At 44.6% G+C, this 15,908-nt stretch overlaps 1 protein-coding gene across 18 annotated transcripts in view; it reads left to right on the top strand.

Moving 5' to 3' along the window:
* Positions 1 to 15,908, top strand: part of NFIA (nuclear factor I A) — a 346,615-nt gene that overhangs the window by 101,164 nt on the left and 229,543 nt on the right. For all 18 annotated transcript variants that reach the window (XR_012581251.1, XM_026796580.2, XM_026796581.2 and 15 more), the window contains exon 2: positions 4,776 to 5,307. Coding sequence is in view for 17 of the 18 variants with exons in the window: in XM_026796580.2 (XP_026652381.1) it covers positions 4,776 to 5,307 (532 nt within the window). In the remaining variant the exon portion in view is untranslated. The remainder of the gene's footprint in view (positions 1 to 4,775; positions 5,308 to 15,908) is intronic.

Below are 15,908 nucleotides of genomic sequence, written 5' to 3'. Positions count from 1 at the left end.
TCGCTCCGCGGTGCCCCCCGGTTGCGCGGCCGCGGAACCCCCGGCCCCCTTTTTCCCCGCGCACTGCTGCAGGACGCTGAATTACACCCCTTCAATTAGCAGGATATAATGGTTTAACGAGGAAATGCTTTGTGGCGGACTCAAACCCCAGATTATTTCCTCCTGCAGGAGATTTTGACTACATTATTCTTATTAATTTAATTGGAATATTTTTTTTCTCCCGGTGAGAAAGCCTCTCCGGGCTCTTTCCGTCGAGAAAAAGGCAAAGAATTGCAGGGAGAGGGGCGGCAGCTTCCCAGGCAGCCCGAAGAGCTCTGAAAGTTTCGTCCCCTTCTCCAGTCGCGGTCCCCTCTCCTTCTCCAGCCTGCCCCAAATTTTGGGGTGCTGGCGAGAAAACACCAGGCCGGCGGGGGCACGAAACTCCAAACCGTACACTTGCTCAAAAGGCAGGAGCAAAATGCGAGCAGCGGGAGTTTGCAGAGGATGGGATGCAGCAACTCCGGGCTGTGCCTGGGCAAAGTTTGTGCCTTTAATTCAACTCTGAGCAATACCTGGTTTTTGTCAGCGCAGCGGCTGCGGGAGGGACCCCCGGACACTCCGTGCAGGGCCCGCAGCGCCGACGCTCCTGGCATCTCCACGTGGGGCTCCTGGGGCTCTCTAGGCCCAGTCGCATTTTAAGGAGAGAAAATAAATCCATGGGCTGGTTGCGCCCTGGCCCAGTCGTGTCCTGGTCGTCCCCCCCCCACCCCCCCAGCTTTTTTTTTTTTTTTTTTTTTTACATTTATCAAAAGAAAAGCAGAAAGCCAGGCATGTGCTTTGACTCCGTGAGGAAAATCTGGCATTCTTGCTGCACGTTTGGAAAAGTAATAGGAGGATTAGAGGCCTCCTGACAAACTCTTCCCTACGAAGGATCAATTAGGTGATTCTGTCATTTTTCCATAGAAAAAAGGGGGCGAGCCCTGAGCTATTGCAAGTAATTTCCCATTTTATCGTTTCAAGAGCTTTTATTGATACAAGTTTTAGGAAGGATTTTTTTTTCTTTTTCTTTTTCTCTTTCTTTTCTTTTTTTTTTTTTTTTTTTTGTGGTCAAGTTTTAGTTCAGATTTAAAGGGAAGCTCTTGAAAGTGGGTTAGAAAAGGAAAACAAACAAAAAGCTGGTTCTGAGCATATTTATCCAAGCCCTGGAACCAAAATGGCACAAGCATTTTGTGTCATCTGTCAGGAAAAATCCAAACATCGTTCCATTTACATATCTGCTGAGGAGCTAGGAAATAGTTGGGGAACATATGCACGTCTCCTCATAGATTTACAAGCAAATGGATTGTAAAAATATTAGCAAGGGTCGCTGTAGTTGGGTTAATTTCAAAAAGATCTGCAGAAATACATTGTTTCAAAGCCTCCTTTGCAGGATTACATTATCGAAGGCGCCTTTGGGTTGGCGTTGGGGTTCTTTTGTCGTAGGGTTTTTGTTTTGTTTTTTCTAACACCTTTTTAGAGAGCAGAGGAGAATTTTGGGATAAACAGTACAGAACTGTGCAGCCCAAATTTTAGGTGCTGCTTAGAGCCAGGCAGGCTCTTCTCGGAAGAGCTGTATCCTCAAACTTCGGAGAGGAGTGCAATAAAGAAAACCCCTAACTTTTTATTATTGCTTTGCCAGCTTTCTGTTGTCTTTTATTTTTAGGTAACCCATCAAGCACTGACGGGGGGAAAGCAAACAGCTTTATCAAACACTTTCAAAGTTTCCCTTCCAGCTAACTTGTGGAAAGGGAAAGATCATTGCCTTTTCTACCAGTTCCTTAAAATCCTGCTATTTTGCAGCGAGGCTGCAGACAAGTTGCACATCTGTTAGCACACTTGCACTGACACGTTTCCAAAACTTTTTGGGTTTTTTGAGGGGGCTGTAGCACCACTGAAATAAAAAATTGTATTGTGCAGAAGCTGCTCCCCCTCCCCGTGCCCGCGTCCAGCCCAGTTCTGTTTGATCAGTCCTGGCTGCTTTTATTTCCACTTGGACTTTGCTAATACCTCAGCGCCGAGATTGAAGCGGTGCGATTTTCCGGAGCAGTGTGTTTACCAAGACACTTTGAAAGTTGGTCTGTTTATGAGTCGTTAACCTTTTCTCCTCATACACCATTTTGAAAAGACACATTAGGGTGTAATAGGGACGTGCACACCTCGCGCCTGAGCAGCAGTGCTTCTCGTTTACTTCAGCCACAGACCCTGACTTTGCACCAAAAAGCATCTTGGTTTTTTCCCCCCCTCCCTTTAAAGTGGTTTAGTGTTTTTTTTAAAAGGTTTTCTTTTTGGGTGTTGTTTTTACCTCCCCTTTCAGGTTCACATCGTAGAAATCAGCTTTAGCGCAGGTTAAAGCAACTCTCTCTTGGATGTTATCCAACGCCGAGCCAAAAAAGTCCCGAGCACATGAGATCAGGCAGGACAAAGCGCTGCTTAAAGCAGAAAAGTTAAAATATTTCAGGATGTACCAAGACGTGTTTGGAAAGTGGGAAGGCTGGAAGCGCTGCCCTGGCTCGCTGTGGGCTGTCGAGCCTCTTTGCTCTGTGTACCTTCACAGATAAACTTCCACTTGACAAAAGGCCTTTTTTCCTTGACTCTCCCTGAGTGGGGAAAGGGAAGGACAGGAGGGATCAGGAGGGAGGGTTTATTATTTTTAATAGCTTGTAGAGACCTGTAGTTTTTATATTTTTCTGCTTTTTCCCCCCTGCCTCCCCCCGCCGTGAGAGCTGTGTCTGGTGGGTGAGAGCAGCTCCATGTGCTGGGATTGTGCCTCCTCTCACTTTTTGAATCTGCCGACTGCAAACTAGCAGCAATCTTTTTTTTTTTTTTTAAACTTTATTGAAATTTGAAACTATCATCTTTTCCCATAGAGGAGGGGAAAAAAAAGAGGAATGTGCCAATCACTGGAGTGATTTATTTTATTTTACCTGCTTTTATTTTAATAATCATTCATAGTACTTTGATTGCTGCCGCTCTGCTCTAGTGAAATAGATTGTGCTGCTAGGAAAGTTTTTAACAGTCTGTGTTTAAAATAAAAATAAATGCAATGGTGCTACCTATAGATTTAAGTATCTACAATTCTGGGGCCACTCACAATAAGTGCAATGAAAGCTTTTGGGGAGTCAGCAGAAGGTCTTGAATTATGACCAGAATTTGCTGCTGGATATTTCTACTATTGATTTCTCAGTTTTTCATAATTTCTGAAAAGAACAATGCAAATTAAAATAAAGTGTTGAAAGGAAGTAAGATGTCTGTTTTAATAACCATATTTGCATGACCCACAATGATTTGAGTAGAAAATGTACTCCATGGGATAATTAAAGAAAAAAAAAGTTAGTTTGCTAATCTGAAAAATCCCCGATGTTTCCTTGCACAGGGGTAGGTAGCGGGTGGCTTTTCCCATGCTGGGGAAAATGTTGCAGGGATTACTTTATTTTTCCCTCCTGGAGGGCCCAATCCTGAGACAAGGAGGAACTGGAAGCAGGGACATCCCCAGCACGCAGTGCTGGATCAGGCCCCATAGGCTGGATAGGTTTTTATGTGCAGTCTGGAGTTGGGTCATTCATTTATTCAGGGAAAAAATAAGAAGCATGGCCCCCATATATTATAATATGTTTTGATTTCTTTGGCTGATTTATGAAATACTTAGTGAGGAGGAAAACAAAAATTATTTTAAAAAAGAAAAATCAAGGGGTCTTCTCGCCTTTTTTTAGTGTCAGCATAATTTTAATTGAGATTTTTTTTGTGCCAGGAGAGAGGGGTGATCTTTAACTCCTCGTTACACAAAGCAAGCAGTGTCTCCGGATGGCCAAACTAACTTTCCGAGTAGGACATTTCTTTTAAAATATTTGAAAATTTGACACAATTAATAATTCTTTGCCTATTTGCACAAGTTGTGCTACAGTTTTCTGTTACTGCATTTTTCAATTTTTCCTGTTTTTTGGGGGATTTTTTTTAAATTTTATAGGAAGGTTCAGAGTTTGACTACCCCTAATACGCCCAGATAGCAAGTTTTTTTGGTTGTTTTTTTTTTACTAAATAGAAACAAAAATATTTTAAAAAAAGATAAATTGCAAGGCTTGCTTTTTCTAGGGTTTTAGTGTTGGTTATGATTGCGCTCGCGGGATAAATCGACCGCGGTACTTCTCACTCCTTTCACTGTTTAGGAACCAGAGTGAAAACCACCCTTCATTGTAATTGTATATACAGCTATAGTGGCATTTTACTATTCTGCCGGCTGCTATTTCCAAATATATCTTCGGGAAAGTTTTACTATACTTCAGACTTCCCCATACAAACATTGATTGGCATCCAAATGTTTAGGATTTGCCAAATTGGCGGGCAAACGCTGGCTACACCGCAAGCAGCGGGGTCAGGGAGAGAGCAAAGGGAGATATGCGCTCTGCAAGTGGACTTGCAAAGGAGTTTTTGGATTTTAACTCATTCTGCCCTTTTTTTTTAAAAAAAAAAAAAAGGTTTAGGGGCTGGGGAAAGGGCGCCAGCATTGCACCATCTCCATCTGGGTGCTTGGTTGAAGTTGGACCCTGTTTTTGGGGGGCGGGAGCAGAGGTTTCGGGTCGGCGCGAAAGGGAAGCGGGGATGCGGCGCTGGTGGGTTCGGGGTCCATCAGTGAGGGGTCCCACGGCCCTTAAAATTTATCAGCACCCTCCTAATTCTCACCATCCCGCAAAAGCCCTCTTTTTGGAAGCTCTTTCTTGATGGTTTCGGTGACATCAACCCTTCTTTGTAACTTTTTTCAGGATGAATTTCATCCCTTCATCGAAGCACTTCTGCCTCACGTCCGAGCGTTTGCGTACACGTGGTTCAACCTGCAAGCCCGAAAAAGAAAATACTTCAAAAAACATGAAAAACGCATGTCTAAAGAGGAAGAGAGAGCCGTGAAGGACGAACTGCTAAGTGAAAAACCCGAGGTAAAGCAAAAATGGGCATCCAGACTTCTGGCAAAGCTCCGGAAAGATATCAGGCCTGAATTTCGGGAGGATTTTGTTCTCACAGTCACAGGAAAAAAGCCTCCGTGTTGCGTTCTTTCCAATCCAGACCAGAAGGGCAAGATGAGAAGAATTGACTGCCTTCGCCAGGCAGATAAGGTCTGGAGGTTGGACCTTGTTATGGTGATTTTATTTAAAGGTATTCCGCTCGAAAGTACTGATGGCGAGCGCCTTGTAAAGTCCCCACAGTGCTCTAACCCCGGGCTGTGCGTACAGCCCCACCATATAGGAGTTTCTGTTAAGGAACTCGATTTATATTTGGCATACTTTGTGCACGCAGCAGGTAAGTGCCTTTCTCTACCACCTTCTCCAACTTTTCGGTTATCTCCGTGCCGGGTGCCGTGCCCGTGCGGCGGCTGCATGAGCTGGGGAGGGAGCTGGGGATGCCGGTTATTGCTCACCCGGGGTGGTGAGGAGGGTGCCAAAATTCCCCCCCCCACTTTTATTTTTTCTTTTTTTAATGGGGTTTTTAAGGTGCAGCCACATAAAAGTGGCTCTTGTTTTCCGCGGTTAACAGCATTTCGGGCATCCTTCACAGGTGTTACCCTAAATGTTGTCCTAAGCGGGCTCACAGCCGGACGTGGCTTCCTTTATCCTAATTTTGGGGGAATAGATTTTAATTTAATTTTTTTTTTTTAAATAAAGTTTGCGAATGTTATGCACAAAGTTGTCCAGGAGGTGCTTGAGGCCTGTGGGTCAGGAGTACCAGGTATCCTCACCTCACAGAGGTTAGATGGGGAACGTAAACCCTGCAGGATTGGAGGGAAAAGAGAAGACAGTCCCTTGATAGCAAACCTAGTAATCAAGTGTGAGTGGGCATGAAACAAACCTCTGGGTAACCCTAGGGGGAAAAGGAGACATTTAAACCCCTCAAAAGATCATGATTTATACACCTAAAAGCTAAGCAGGTCTCAAAAAAATTCCTGATTTGACAATATTGTGCTTATGAGGAGGGGCTGAGATGTTTTAACATGTGATGAAAATCTTGAGATCCCAGACTACAACACAAAGTATGCTCTGCCTGCGGCGTGACTCGGCGTGCTCAGAGGATGTGTAGTATGTTGACTGGGTAAAATAATATGCTATTGTAGTTCTTCTGTGTGATTGTAGTGCAGAAAAATGTGTGTGTGTGAAGTGCAATGCCCTGAATTTCATCTATGGGATGTGTGGGTCCTTCAGCATATCCTGACTTGTGAGCTGAGGGGCTGGACTGGCTGGAAAAACAGAGGAGCAGGGGAGAGAGGAATCATATTAGTAGAAACCACTTCTGTATAAATATTTATCGGTAAGAAAACCAAGCAAATTACAGCCCAGGGAGCCTGCATTTCCCATGCCAACTTCTTTCAGAGGGTCTTGCAGAAAGTTTTGGCTTCCCCAAAGTTTTTCTGCGCTGAGTCCCTGCCATGGTTGTTGTGTTAGGCAATGTCGCCGCTGGGATTTTACAGATATGATCCCTGTTCGGAAATAACTTTTGAGTATCCTCATGGTATTTCCTACAGATAAGCTGCGGCATTTACTTTGCACTTCGGTGTGAGGTGGTAAATCATACTGTACATTTATGGTGAAAGGGAAGTAGGCAAATATTGAGGAAAATTATTTATTTACTCTGCGCTTTATTATGGCCACTGTGAAGGAGGCGTTATGGATAAATGGCTAACTGAAGGGAGCTTGGTGCTGGGGCATTTCAGGTCACCTCCTATTCCACCACCAACCCCAAGGGGACCATGGACTCACATCCCTTTTGTCTGCCTCAGTTTCCTCCTCCGCATGTTGGAGTGGGTTGATAAATTTAAAATGCTTTGATATCCAAAGAGAAGCTATAAATGTCTATTTACTGATCTACAGCACGCAGGTTTTTATTATTTGGATTTATATATAGCGTGATGCGGTAAATACTGATCCATATTGTATTTCCCAGGCCCTCTGTGGAGCGCACAAATCGTTGATAGAATCCAACGGTCTTGGCTTGGCTTGCATGTAGGGTCGCAGAAATGTAGGATGGGGAGAAAAGGACCAAACCCAGGGGTGGGAGTATTTCGGGGAGCTTCAAGGGATCTCTCCTGTTATAACAGTCAGGCAATAGACGTTATGAAAGTTCAATATTGCGATTAGGGATATACCATCTTATCGGCACGCCAGTGGTAAACAGTAGCCTTGATAGCGAACTGTTATTTATTCCTGCCATGATCATCAACAGGCAGCGATCACACCGATTGTCCTTCGGATTCGGTGTTTGCCGCGGAAACTCGGCGCGAGCCATTGGCGCGGTTTTTTGGGGTTAGATTTGGGGATTTGTGTGAGCAGCCGCGCGCCCGTGCAGAGCGCACCGCGCCGTGTTTTTGGCCGTTGTTTGCTGATTGCACGCATTGCATTGTGCTCTCGATGCAGGAGTGTGTGCTGGCATATTCCTGCTAAGCCTCAGCGGGGAGGGGGACAAGATGTTTTTTGGGAGGTGGCACAGCGTGGTCGTTGTCTATGTGGCTTCACAGAGGTGTACCGAAAGCCTTGTGTAGAGCTACCTCTTTTTCTTCCCCCCTTTTTTCCCGTTTTTTTCCCCCCTCCGATGTATCCCAGCAGTCTTTGTTACACCTGAACATTGGCCAAGTTGACAGCCATTGGTTCCCGCAGACCCGCAGTAATGGCAGCTTGTGCCGGGTGCGCAACAGGAAAATTACAAAAGAAAAAAATATTAAGGGTCCTTTGTCTCCAACTCCATCAGACCTCGCTCTCCAAATGTATGGACCATGTATTTATAAGGAGGAAGTCGCCAGCGCAAATATTAGGTAGGCTGGTCAACTTACATATAGCGGATTTGACAAGCATCTGCTATAGTACAGAAGATTTGTAAACACTAAACAATGTTTTTACCTCCTTAAAAGTTTTGAGAAGTTGCCAGTATTGGCAGGAGGCACAGACTCCGAAACGTGCTTGAAGATACGTGCCAAAACCATTGTGACCTTTTCACCCATAGTGCTCGCTTCTCTTTTTCTTGTGGGTTTTTTTTTCTCCCCACTTTTCGTCTTCTTTTCTTGGGGGGAGTATTCTGTTCCAAGATGCCCTTATTCGAGATGACTTCGGCAGCAAGATGTCCCTTTCCTTCTAAACATGTAGGATAATTATTGCTTTGAATCCACGCTTTTCCTTCAGTAGGCACTATCATCTGTAAGGGAACACATGTGCACAGATTTAAATAGTGCTTCTTACAAAGCTACTGAAATCAATTATTCTCTTTAAGAACTGGCTAGAAAGAGAAAACAAAAATATGCAAATAGGCAAACTACATGTAATTTTCATTAAAAGGATAAAAAAAAGAAATTACAAAAAAAAAAAAAAAGAAAAGGAAGATCGGTGCTTTGTGAATTAGAGGTTGACCAAAAAATGTATTGAAATCTAGAGTATTGCTCTCAGTTTGCAGTTTCTAATCTGCTTAACTAAAAGCAGGCGGCATTTTCATACCCTGAACTTGGGTTTGCTTTTTAGTTTTCACTTATTCTGCTCTTGTATCAAATGACAAGTTGGAAACCATTGTGGCAAACCGTTTTCTTTGTGGGAGTCGAACAGTAAAGCTAATTTATGACCGGTCCTTTACCAGATGATCTGTATCAGAATCTACAATATACTAGGCACGTGGCAAGGTCACAATTTAAGTTGTTAAGGTCACAACCTTAGCCACCAGGCATTTGACCTTTTAGATAAAGTTAACCTTTGTTCATTAGTAGGCACTCAACCGAGAACTTTCTGGAGTTTTTTACTGCTTTGGAGTTCCTCCTGCTAATGTGGTCAGATTGGGGAACAGAATCGCAATAGAAGTAGTTAAATTTTCTGAGAGGTCACAGTTTTTAGAGACTTCTCCAGTGACCAAAGCGGGATGGTGGGCCAGGAGGCGATGCTGCAATGCCTGGTTTATTTTTTTGGCCAGCCATCGTTATGTGCTTCGGGCGAGAATTAAACTCGCGAGGTATTTGTGGCAGAGAAAATCTTTTAATCTTTCAAAAGGACGTTTAAAAATCCCAAATTTCAGAAAAAATCTGGGGCTAGGTTTTATTTACGTAAACTCATTTTTCTGTTAGCATTTAGACTCGAAGGCAGCGAAGGTGCCAGAACTCAGCCTTATTTTTGTGACTGAAAATTTACTTAACTTCTAGATGTGCTCTGTGGCTAATTGCTGGGCAGTGGTATATAGCACACGACCTTGAACTTTAAGCTCGACCCATTTTATGTTCCCGTCAACAGACTTAAAATATTCTCCTTGGACGACCATAAAGAGGCATCGATGGGACTAACCCAAGGATGGGTTAATGCGGAAGCCCTCCCGTACCCGTGGAGGTTTCGGGGGGTCCGAGAGGTACCCGAGGCTTTGTGCTGTAATCTTTTAGTACAATTGGTATTGATTGTTGCTGCATTAATCCTGTTAATAGCCACAGCCGGGCCGGGTGTCGCAGGGGTGGCAGAGGTGTCCTGACAATGCCGTACGTCACTGAAAGAGCTGTCGCAGTGCCTTGAACTCCTGATCGCTGCTCTTCTAAAGTGGAGCGTTCGACGGTGGAAACTATTGCTGGCTCATACAGAAACACACACCATATTGTTTACTTAATTATGCCACAGCGAAGGCTCATTTTTAATTATTTAGCTGACTTTCTCGCTCTGCTCTGATACCACATTTATTATTTAATTTGAAATCAAAAGGGCTTGCGCTCCTGTTAGTTTTTGATGCATTTTACTTTTGTTTTGGCTACGTTATTGTCATTCCATCGTACGGTAATCCAGATAGCCGTGATATGCAGATTGGCCAGATGGTCATGTTAACAGATTGAGAACCTACTTCCCACTGCTAAAGAGCAGGTGTAAGATCAGTGGGCTTTTTTTTTTTTTCTTCTTCTTCTTCTTTCCTCCCAAGTTTCAACCGAAATGCTCTTTAGACAGATCATAATGGTAGCTAAAAAGGGGCACATTTCAAATGGTGTTTGTTCTGTGGAGATAATGCGTAATGTATATGTCCTTTTTACGCCTATCTGAAGACTTTTAAAGCATCCATGACATTCCTTCCACCTATAATGTTTTGAAAAACCTAATTCCAGTTCATGGCTGTTCCAGTCTATATCCAAAACAGTCCTTAAAGTTTTTTTCTGCAGACAGATTGCATTTACTCTTACCAGAAAACCACTTCAGGCAGCTTCGCAGCAGGTATCTCACACGTGTTCCCTGCACAGGGCTCCCAATGCATGCCCAGGAGAACCTGAGCAGATCAACGGTCAGCTGAGATTTTAGTATTTGTGGGCTGATAGAGTTGTTTTTCTGCTCCATTATTTTTTGCCAAAGTGAGACATCTGTAGCTTTAAAGAAAAAAAAGTGACACTAAGACATCTCACAGTATTTCTGCCCTCGAGGAATAAAGGGAAAGGCAGATTTTGTGTTGTTTTAGCATTACAAAAAGTACCCATAAAAAGTCAATGGTGGGAGCCTGGGTCTCTGTTTCAGTCAGGAGAGGTGAGGAGAGGACAGCCGCAGCTCCTCAGCCCTCCAAATTTCACGCACCCACCTATCATGGGCACACATGAGACACAGCGACCTACACACCCCGCGTGGCACTGAGAGATATCCCCACCTTTGGATGATCTCCTCTTAGGGCAGCGGGACTGGCTGCTCGCTGCAGCCACGAGCAGGGTGGGAGCTGACAGAAGCAGGATTTAGGTGGGACAACTGCTCTCCCTGTGCGGGTGTAACTGAGCCGGTGAGTATCCGTGATAATTCAGATACTAACTGGTGCGGCACTCGGGACGGCCTGCTCTATCACGAACCCCTGGCAGGAGTTCAGTCATGTGGTTTAGCTTTTCCCTTTCTCCAACAACAACAACAGCAACAACAAATAAACACGGGATAAAGGCGTATTTCATATGCCCAGGATGTTTTCCAGGTGATGGGTTTGCACAGTAAAAGGGTGTGTTATTTCCATGCTTCCTTGCTTCGAGGTGCAAAAGCAGGAGAAGCCTATGAGTGGTAAGAAAGTTGCCCAATGCTTCTGGCTTTTCTACAAGCAACTGCACTTTTATATTTCCCTTCTTTTCCACCCAATGATGAATAGCATTAATTTAGATCTATTTAAGGCGAGTGTGGGAGAAACCACAATCTTTGTTGTGGTCACTGCTGTACACAGCGGGGCTGAATGTTTCTCTTGGTTGAGGCCTCAAAGCTGAATCTGGAGAACCCAAAACATCGTGTCAGCTTTTCAAACCCTTCAAAGAGACAGTGGAATCCTAATTGTTCATAAAACCCGCTATTTATTATTACAATTATGTATTTTCTCCCCATTCACATGTAAAGGAAAGGGCATCCCTTGCTTTCTGTGCCCTGAGCTTCTTCACAGCTCCTCCTCCTCCTCCCCCTGATGCTTCTGGTTCAGGCACTGGTGAGGTTTTTACAACCAGCAAACAAATTCCAACCCGCTGCTCCAAAATGCCTCAACCCCTCCCCAAAAGCCTGCACTTTTCTGCACATGTGGGACCCTCCAGGCCTCAGGGACTGTCCCCATCAAAATGAATTTGGGGCATCCTCACTGGGAGCCATGGATCTGACTCTGCTCCTGCTCCTCTCCTCCAGACAAGGGCTGGAGCTGATGATTAAATTACAGGCTGTAAATTCAGGGGAAATTATTTTAGCCTCCTAACAGCAGCCAACCCGGACATTTCCTCATGCCAGTGAGGGCTTGTGGTAGATAAGCCTTGTTGGTGGACTAAAATTCATTTTAATCGCTTTGGTTTTCCCATTCATGTGGCGCAACCACATCTCTGGTTGTTGTTAATTCTCTCCTGCATTATGGGAGCCACCAAAAACTGTGACTGAAATCAACACCTGGGTTGTGGTACCTCAGATGTGTGGGGCAGTTTTTTCCCAGCAAGTTCATCTGAGGCTTGCAGCATTTTATCCCAAATTGCAAGGGCAGCGCCTGGACAAACAGATCATCACAGTGTGATTAATTTCAAAGAGAAAACAGAGTATTGATGTATATTAAGTGTTTCTAGCTACCATTGCCCCATGTCCCTACCCCAGGGGTGGATGTAAGACGCCTGAGCTCAGCCCTGTGTGTGGCACCATCATTTGGGGATGTAGGAGCAGGATGTGGCACGTAGAGCGGGTGGATTTGGGCTGGATTCGTGGCCGCTGCCTGTAAAGCACACGAGGGCCTCCATTTTGTGTGCCAGGCTCTCACGTGTGAGTCAAAATGGAGAGCGGCGCGGTTGAGTTCGGCCTAGAGCGGAGCGTGTGGGCTCGTGTGGCCCGCCATCTCAGTGTCACCACGGTGCACCCAGACACACAGCGAGACCCAGGTGGGGTATCCTGGGCTTGTACATCCATTGGCTCCTCCTGAAGGGTGTTGATCTTTTCTCCATTAATATCTACCCTTCCAAATCCGAGTGCTGTCCCGGTGTCACGGCGTGAAGGCCCCGGGGAGTCGTTCCTCCTTCCCGCTGGTATCGGCACCTCAGTGCCATTAGATCAGTGAGATAAAATCAAGACGGGTTTAATGACAAGCTCTTCTGAAAGTTTCCTGGACTTTATTGTTCACAACTTGGACCTGAGTCGGGTTATTTACACATGAGGATTAAAAAGCTGCAAACAACTGTGTGATTTTTAGGGGCTGAAAGTAATTAGCATATGTGGGTAGGAGGATACACGGCCTGTCTGCGTTCCTTTAAAATATAAATCACAGTTATTTAATTATGCTTGGAGAGGGCAGATTTAAGGATATACTGCAAAATGCATTACCTATTATACCAACACGATAATCTTATTAACCTTGCTTTCTACTTTTTAATTTTATTGTGCACCCTGTACAACTCTTATGATATCAAAAATAATTACTTGGAGAATACATGATGTCAGAGGTCCAATATGACATTTATCTTCACAGTGAGGAGACGGCTCCCTTGCGCATCGCATCGCAGCTCGGGAGGCACTCAGCAGGTCCACACCGGGGGGAAGGAGGCAGGGATGGGTGTCATCAGCTGCTCTTTAATGCACACAAGTGTGTTTGCAGATTTGTGTTGTAACCGAGGGATGGCTTGAGTAAACTTGAGGCGATTCAGCATCCTCAGTACTCCTAAATTATGTTTTACTTGCTCATGCCATACAGCTCCCCTAGGTGAGCCAATATTTCAGGGTGGCTCCATGTATGCAGCCCCAATCCCAATTGGATCTCCTATTAAACCCTAAATTCTCCATCCCCTGCCTCCTTTGTTGTTTTTTTTTCAAATCCATCTCTCCTAATGTTTAAGATGTGTTGATATTTCCCCCTTTATTTTGGGAGGGAATGGGTGAGGGTGGGGGGAAACAAATGCCATAATAATATCCCTTTTCAGAAGAATATAGTTTAATTTTGTGTGTGCGTGCAGCAGCTGCCATTGGCAAGCTGTCATCTTTGTTGCCATGGGCTTTTTTTTTTGGCATGCGTGCCAGAACATGATTGGATGTTTCAGCATGTTCATGTTTTGGGGTAAGATATATCTGTAGTAAAGCAAAAAATTTCCGTGGGGTTGGTAGGTATCCAAAGTGGGGTTATTTGGCCAGGTGAACAGGCTGTGCTGGTGAGTGCGGTACCTGGTGGGTGCTTGGTCAATGAGGGAAAACTTGCTGGTGCTCTGGGTTTTTGGACGATGTAAAAAGGTGGTTTAAAAGCATCACAGAAGGGTGTATCACTGAGGTCTCCTCCAGCAGGACACCCTCAGGGTAAAGTGGGTGAGGTGTTTCCTGGGGGGGACTGCTCAGTGGGTTTCTCCTTCCCATCTCACCTGGTGCATGGGGAGGTTGTGTCCATCCCCAGCTCTTGCTGTGACTGTGGGGAGCTGGACGGTGGCACAGAGGGGTGGAATACACCTTCCACAGGTGTAAAACCAGCATGGAATCCACCCATGAGAGCTGTAGGTGACAGCATATCCTCCAGACTGCCACCATGTCACCAAGCCCTTGGCCACAGAGAGGTAGCCAGTGTTGTTTCTGCTCCTTGGTTTAATCCATTTGTCATATCCATGGTATGCCCATAGCATTGGTATCTAAACAAACTCTTAAACCTATTCTGCACTGTTGTCTGTCTTGTGCATCTCTGTTCTCATCCCAGCCACTGTCACCCCACTTTCAGTACAGTTGGACTCTATGTTCTTAAAGATTTTTTCCAACCCAAAGGATTCCATCATTCTAAGTAGCACACAATAGGAAGGCAGGAGTGCTCTTCAGCCCGGGAAATCCACCATGCATGGATTGTTAGGTTGCAAAATGAATTTACAAATTCATGAGGTGTATTTCATAGGGAGGCATCTCCTTACAGCTAAATTCTGGAAAGCCCCTGGCAAGGGGAAAGTTTTCGGCTCTGTGCACAGTCTGCCGAAGGCTTCAGGAGAAACAAGGGGTGAAGAGCTAAATGAAAAGTGTTGGGACAGCCTCTTTCATGCTGTGTTTTTCTGCATCTACCACTTTAATCTTGTGCATGAGGGATAGATAATGAGCTGCCTGAGCTTTGTAATAAACATTGGGTCTGGTTAAATCACCATTTTCGTGTTTAAAATACCTTGTAATGCACTGAACGAACAGGGATGAACTCCTGTAAAGGTATCAAAAGACAAGTTAGATAGTTGCTACATTTATTGTCAAGATAAACACTCACTTTGAAGATTTTAAAGCAAAAATACATTGTCAAACAGATTTCATCCTAAGGGTGTTCACTTGAAATTTGTCTGATCTTTTTACCCAATAAGGTTTTAATTTGATATAGAACAAAACGGCCAAATCCCTGAGTGATGCTGGAAACATAGGGTAAAATTTAAATTTAATTCAGGTTTGGTTGTTTTTGTTTTTTCCTTTTGAGGCCAAGTAGTTTCAAGTAAATCAGAAGAATGAATTCTTTGTATTGGGATGCTTTTCTCAAGCCCAGCTATTGTTGGGATGCTTTTAGGGAGGATAGCCACTGCAATGCTTTTATTGTGTGGTGATGAGGACTTTTCCTGATGCCACAAGGACTTCATTAAAAATAGCCAGCAAACCTGTTTATGTTCGGGTTTTGTGTTAAAAAGAGAAAAGTAGTTGTTGCTTATCTAAAAAGCAAGCCCTGCATAATTTAATGTGAAAGTTTCCCACCCAAGCAGTTTGCCTGGCTGGGGCAGCACCAGCCTTGGTAGCAGCCAAACCCTTGCGGCAGGCGGAGGTTGGGTATTTCTGGAAAAGTTGGGAAAAACACACAGCAATCAGTTGAGAGTGGGATTTTTGTGGTCAGGATATTTTTTTTTTCTTTTTCTTAGAAAAGGATATCACCTACAACAGTTCTGATTTAGATTCTTCCCAGGCAGATGCCTTTACAAACACCCAGCCACGGAGCTCAGGGCTGTTTGGGGGTGCACACTTGTGTTTTAGAAGTGCATCTTCAAGGTGTCTGTTCTTTCTAACCTAGACATATGAGTGTGATTTCTAGGCAAAATAATGTGTTCGACTCCCACTTTAAACATGGACATTGTTTCTTTTTCAGTCAAAAGCTGGAGGGCAAAATCATGGTGAGAACTGAGCGGACCAGTTGTTTTCCATGTGCGTGGTCTTTAGTAATAAACTCTCCCCTAGAAGACTGAGGTGTGTCTCACAGGGAGCAGCCCCGGGGTGTGAAGCTCTCTGTCTGGGGGATGAGGATGGTATGAGCATGTCCCTGTCCTGTCCCCAGGCTGGGTTACCTGCTGTGGTCCTGTACAGCGCACATTTGTGTGCTCCTATCTCCCTGCAGCCTGCTGAAGTTCGCTGTGGACATGGCCCTGGACAAAAGCAAATATAGAGAGTTTTCATTCCTGAATGTCCTGTTGGTAGGGTAGGTTTCCATGAGATGGGTCACTATGGAATTGTTGCTTTTCTCCC

Source organism: Zonotrichia albicollis, chromosome 8, assembly GCF_047830755.1.
Source record: "Zonotrichia albicollis isolate bZonAlb1 chromosome 8, bZonAlb1.hap1, whole genome shotgun sequence".
Taxonomy (NCBI): Eukaryota; Metazoa; Chordata; class Aves; order Passeriformes; family Passerellidae; genus Zonotrichia; species Zonotrichia albicollis.
This window is presented reverse-complemented; position numbering and strand designations above follow the sequence as displayed.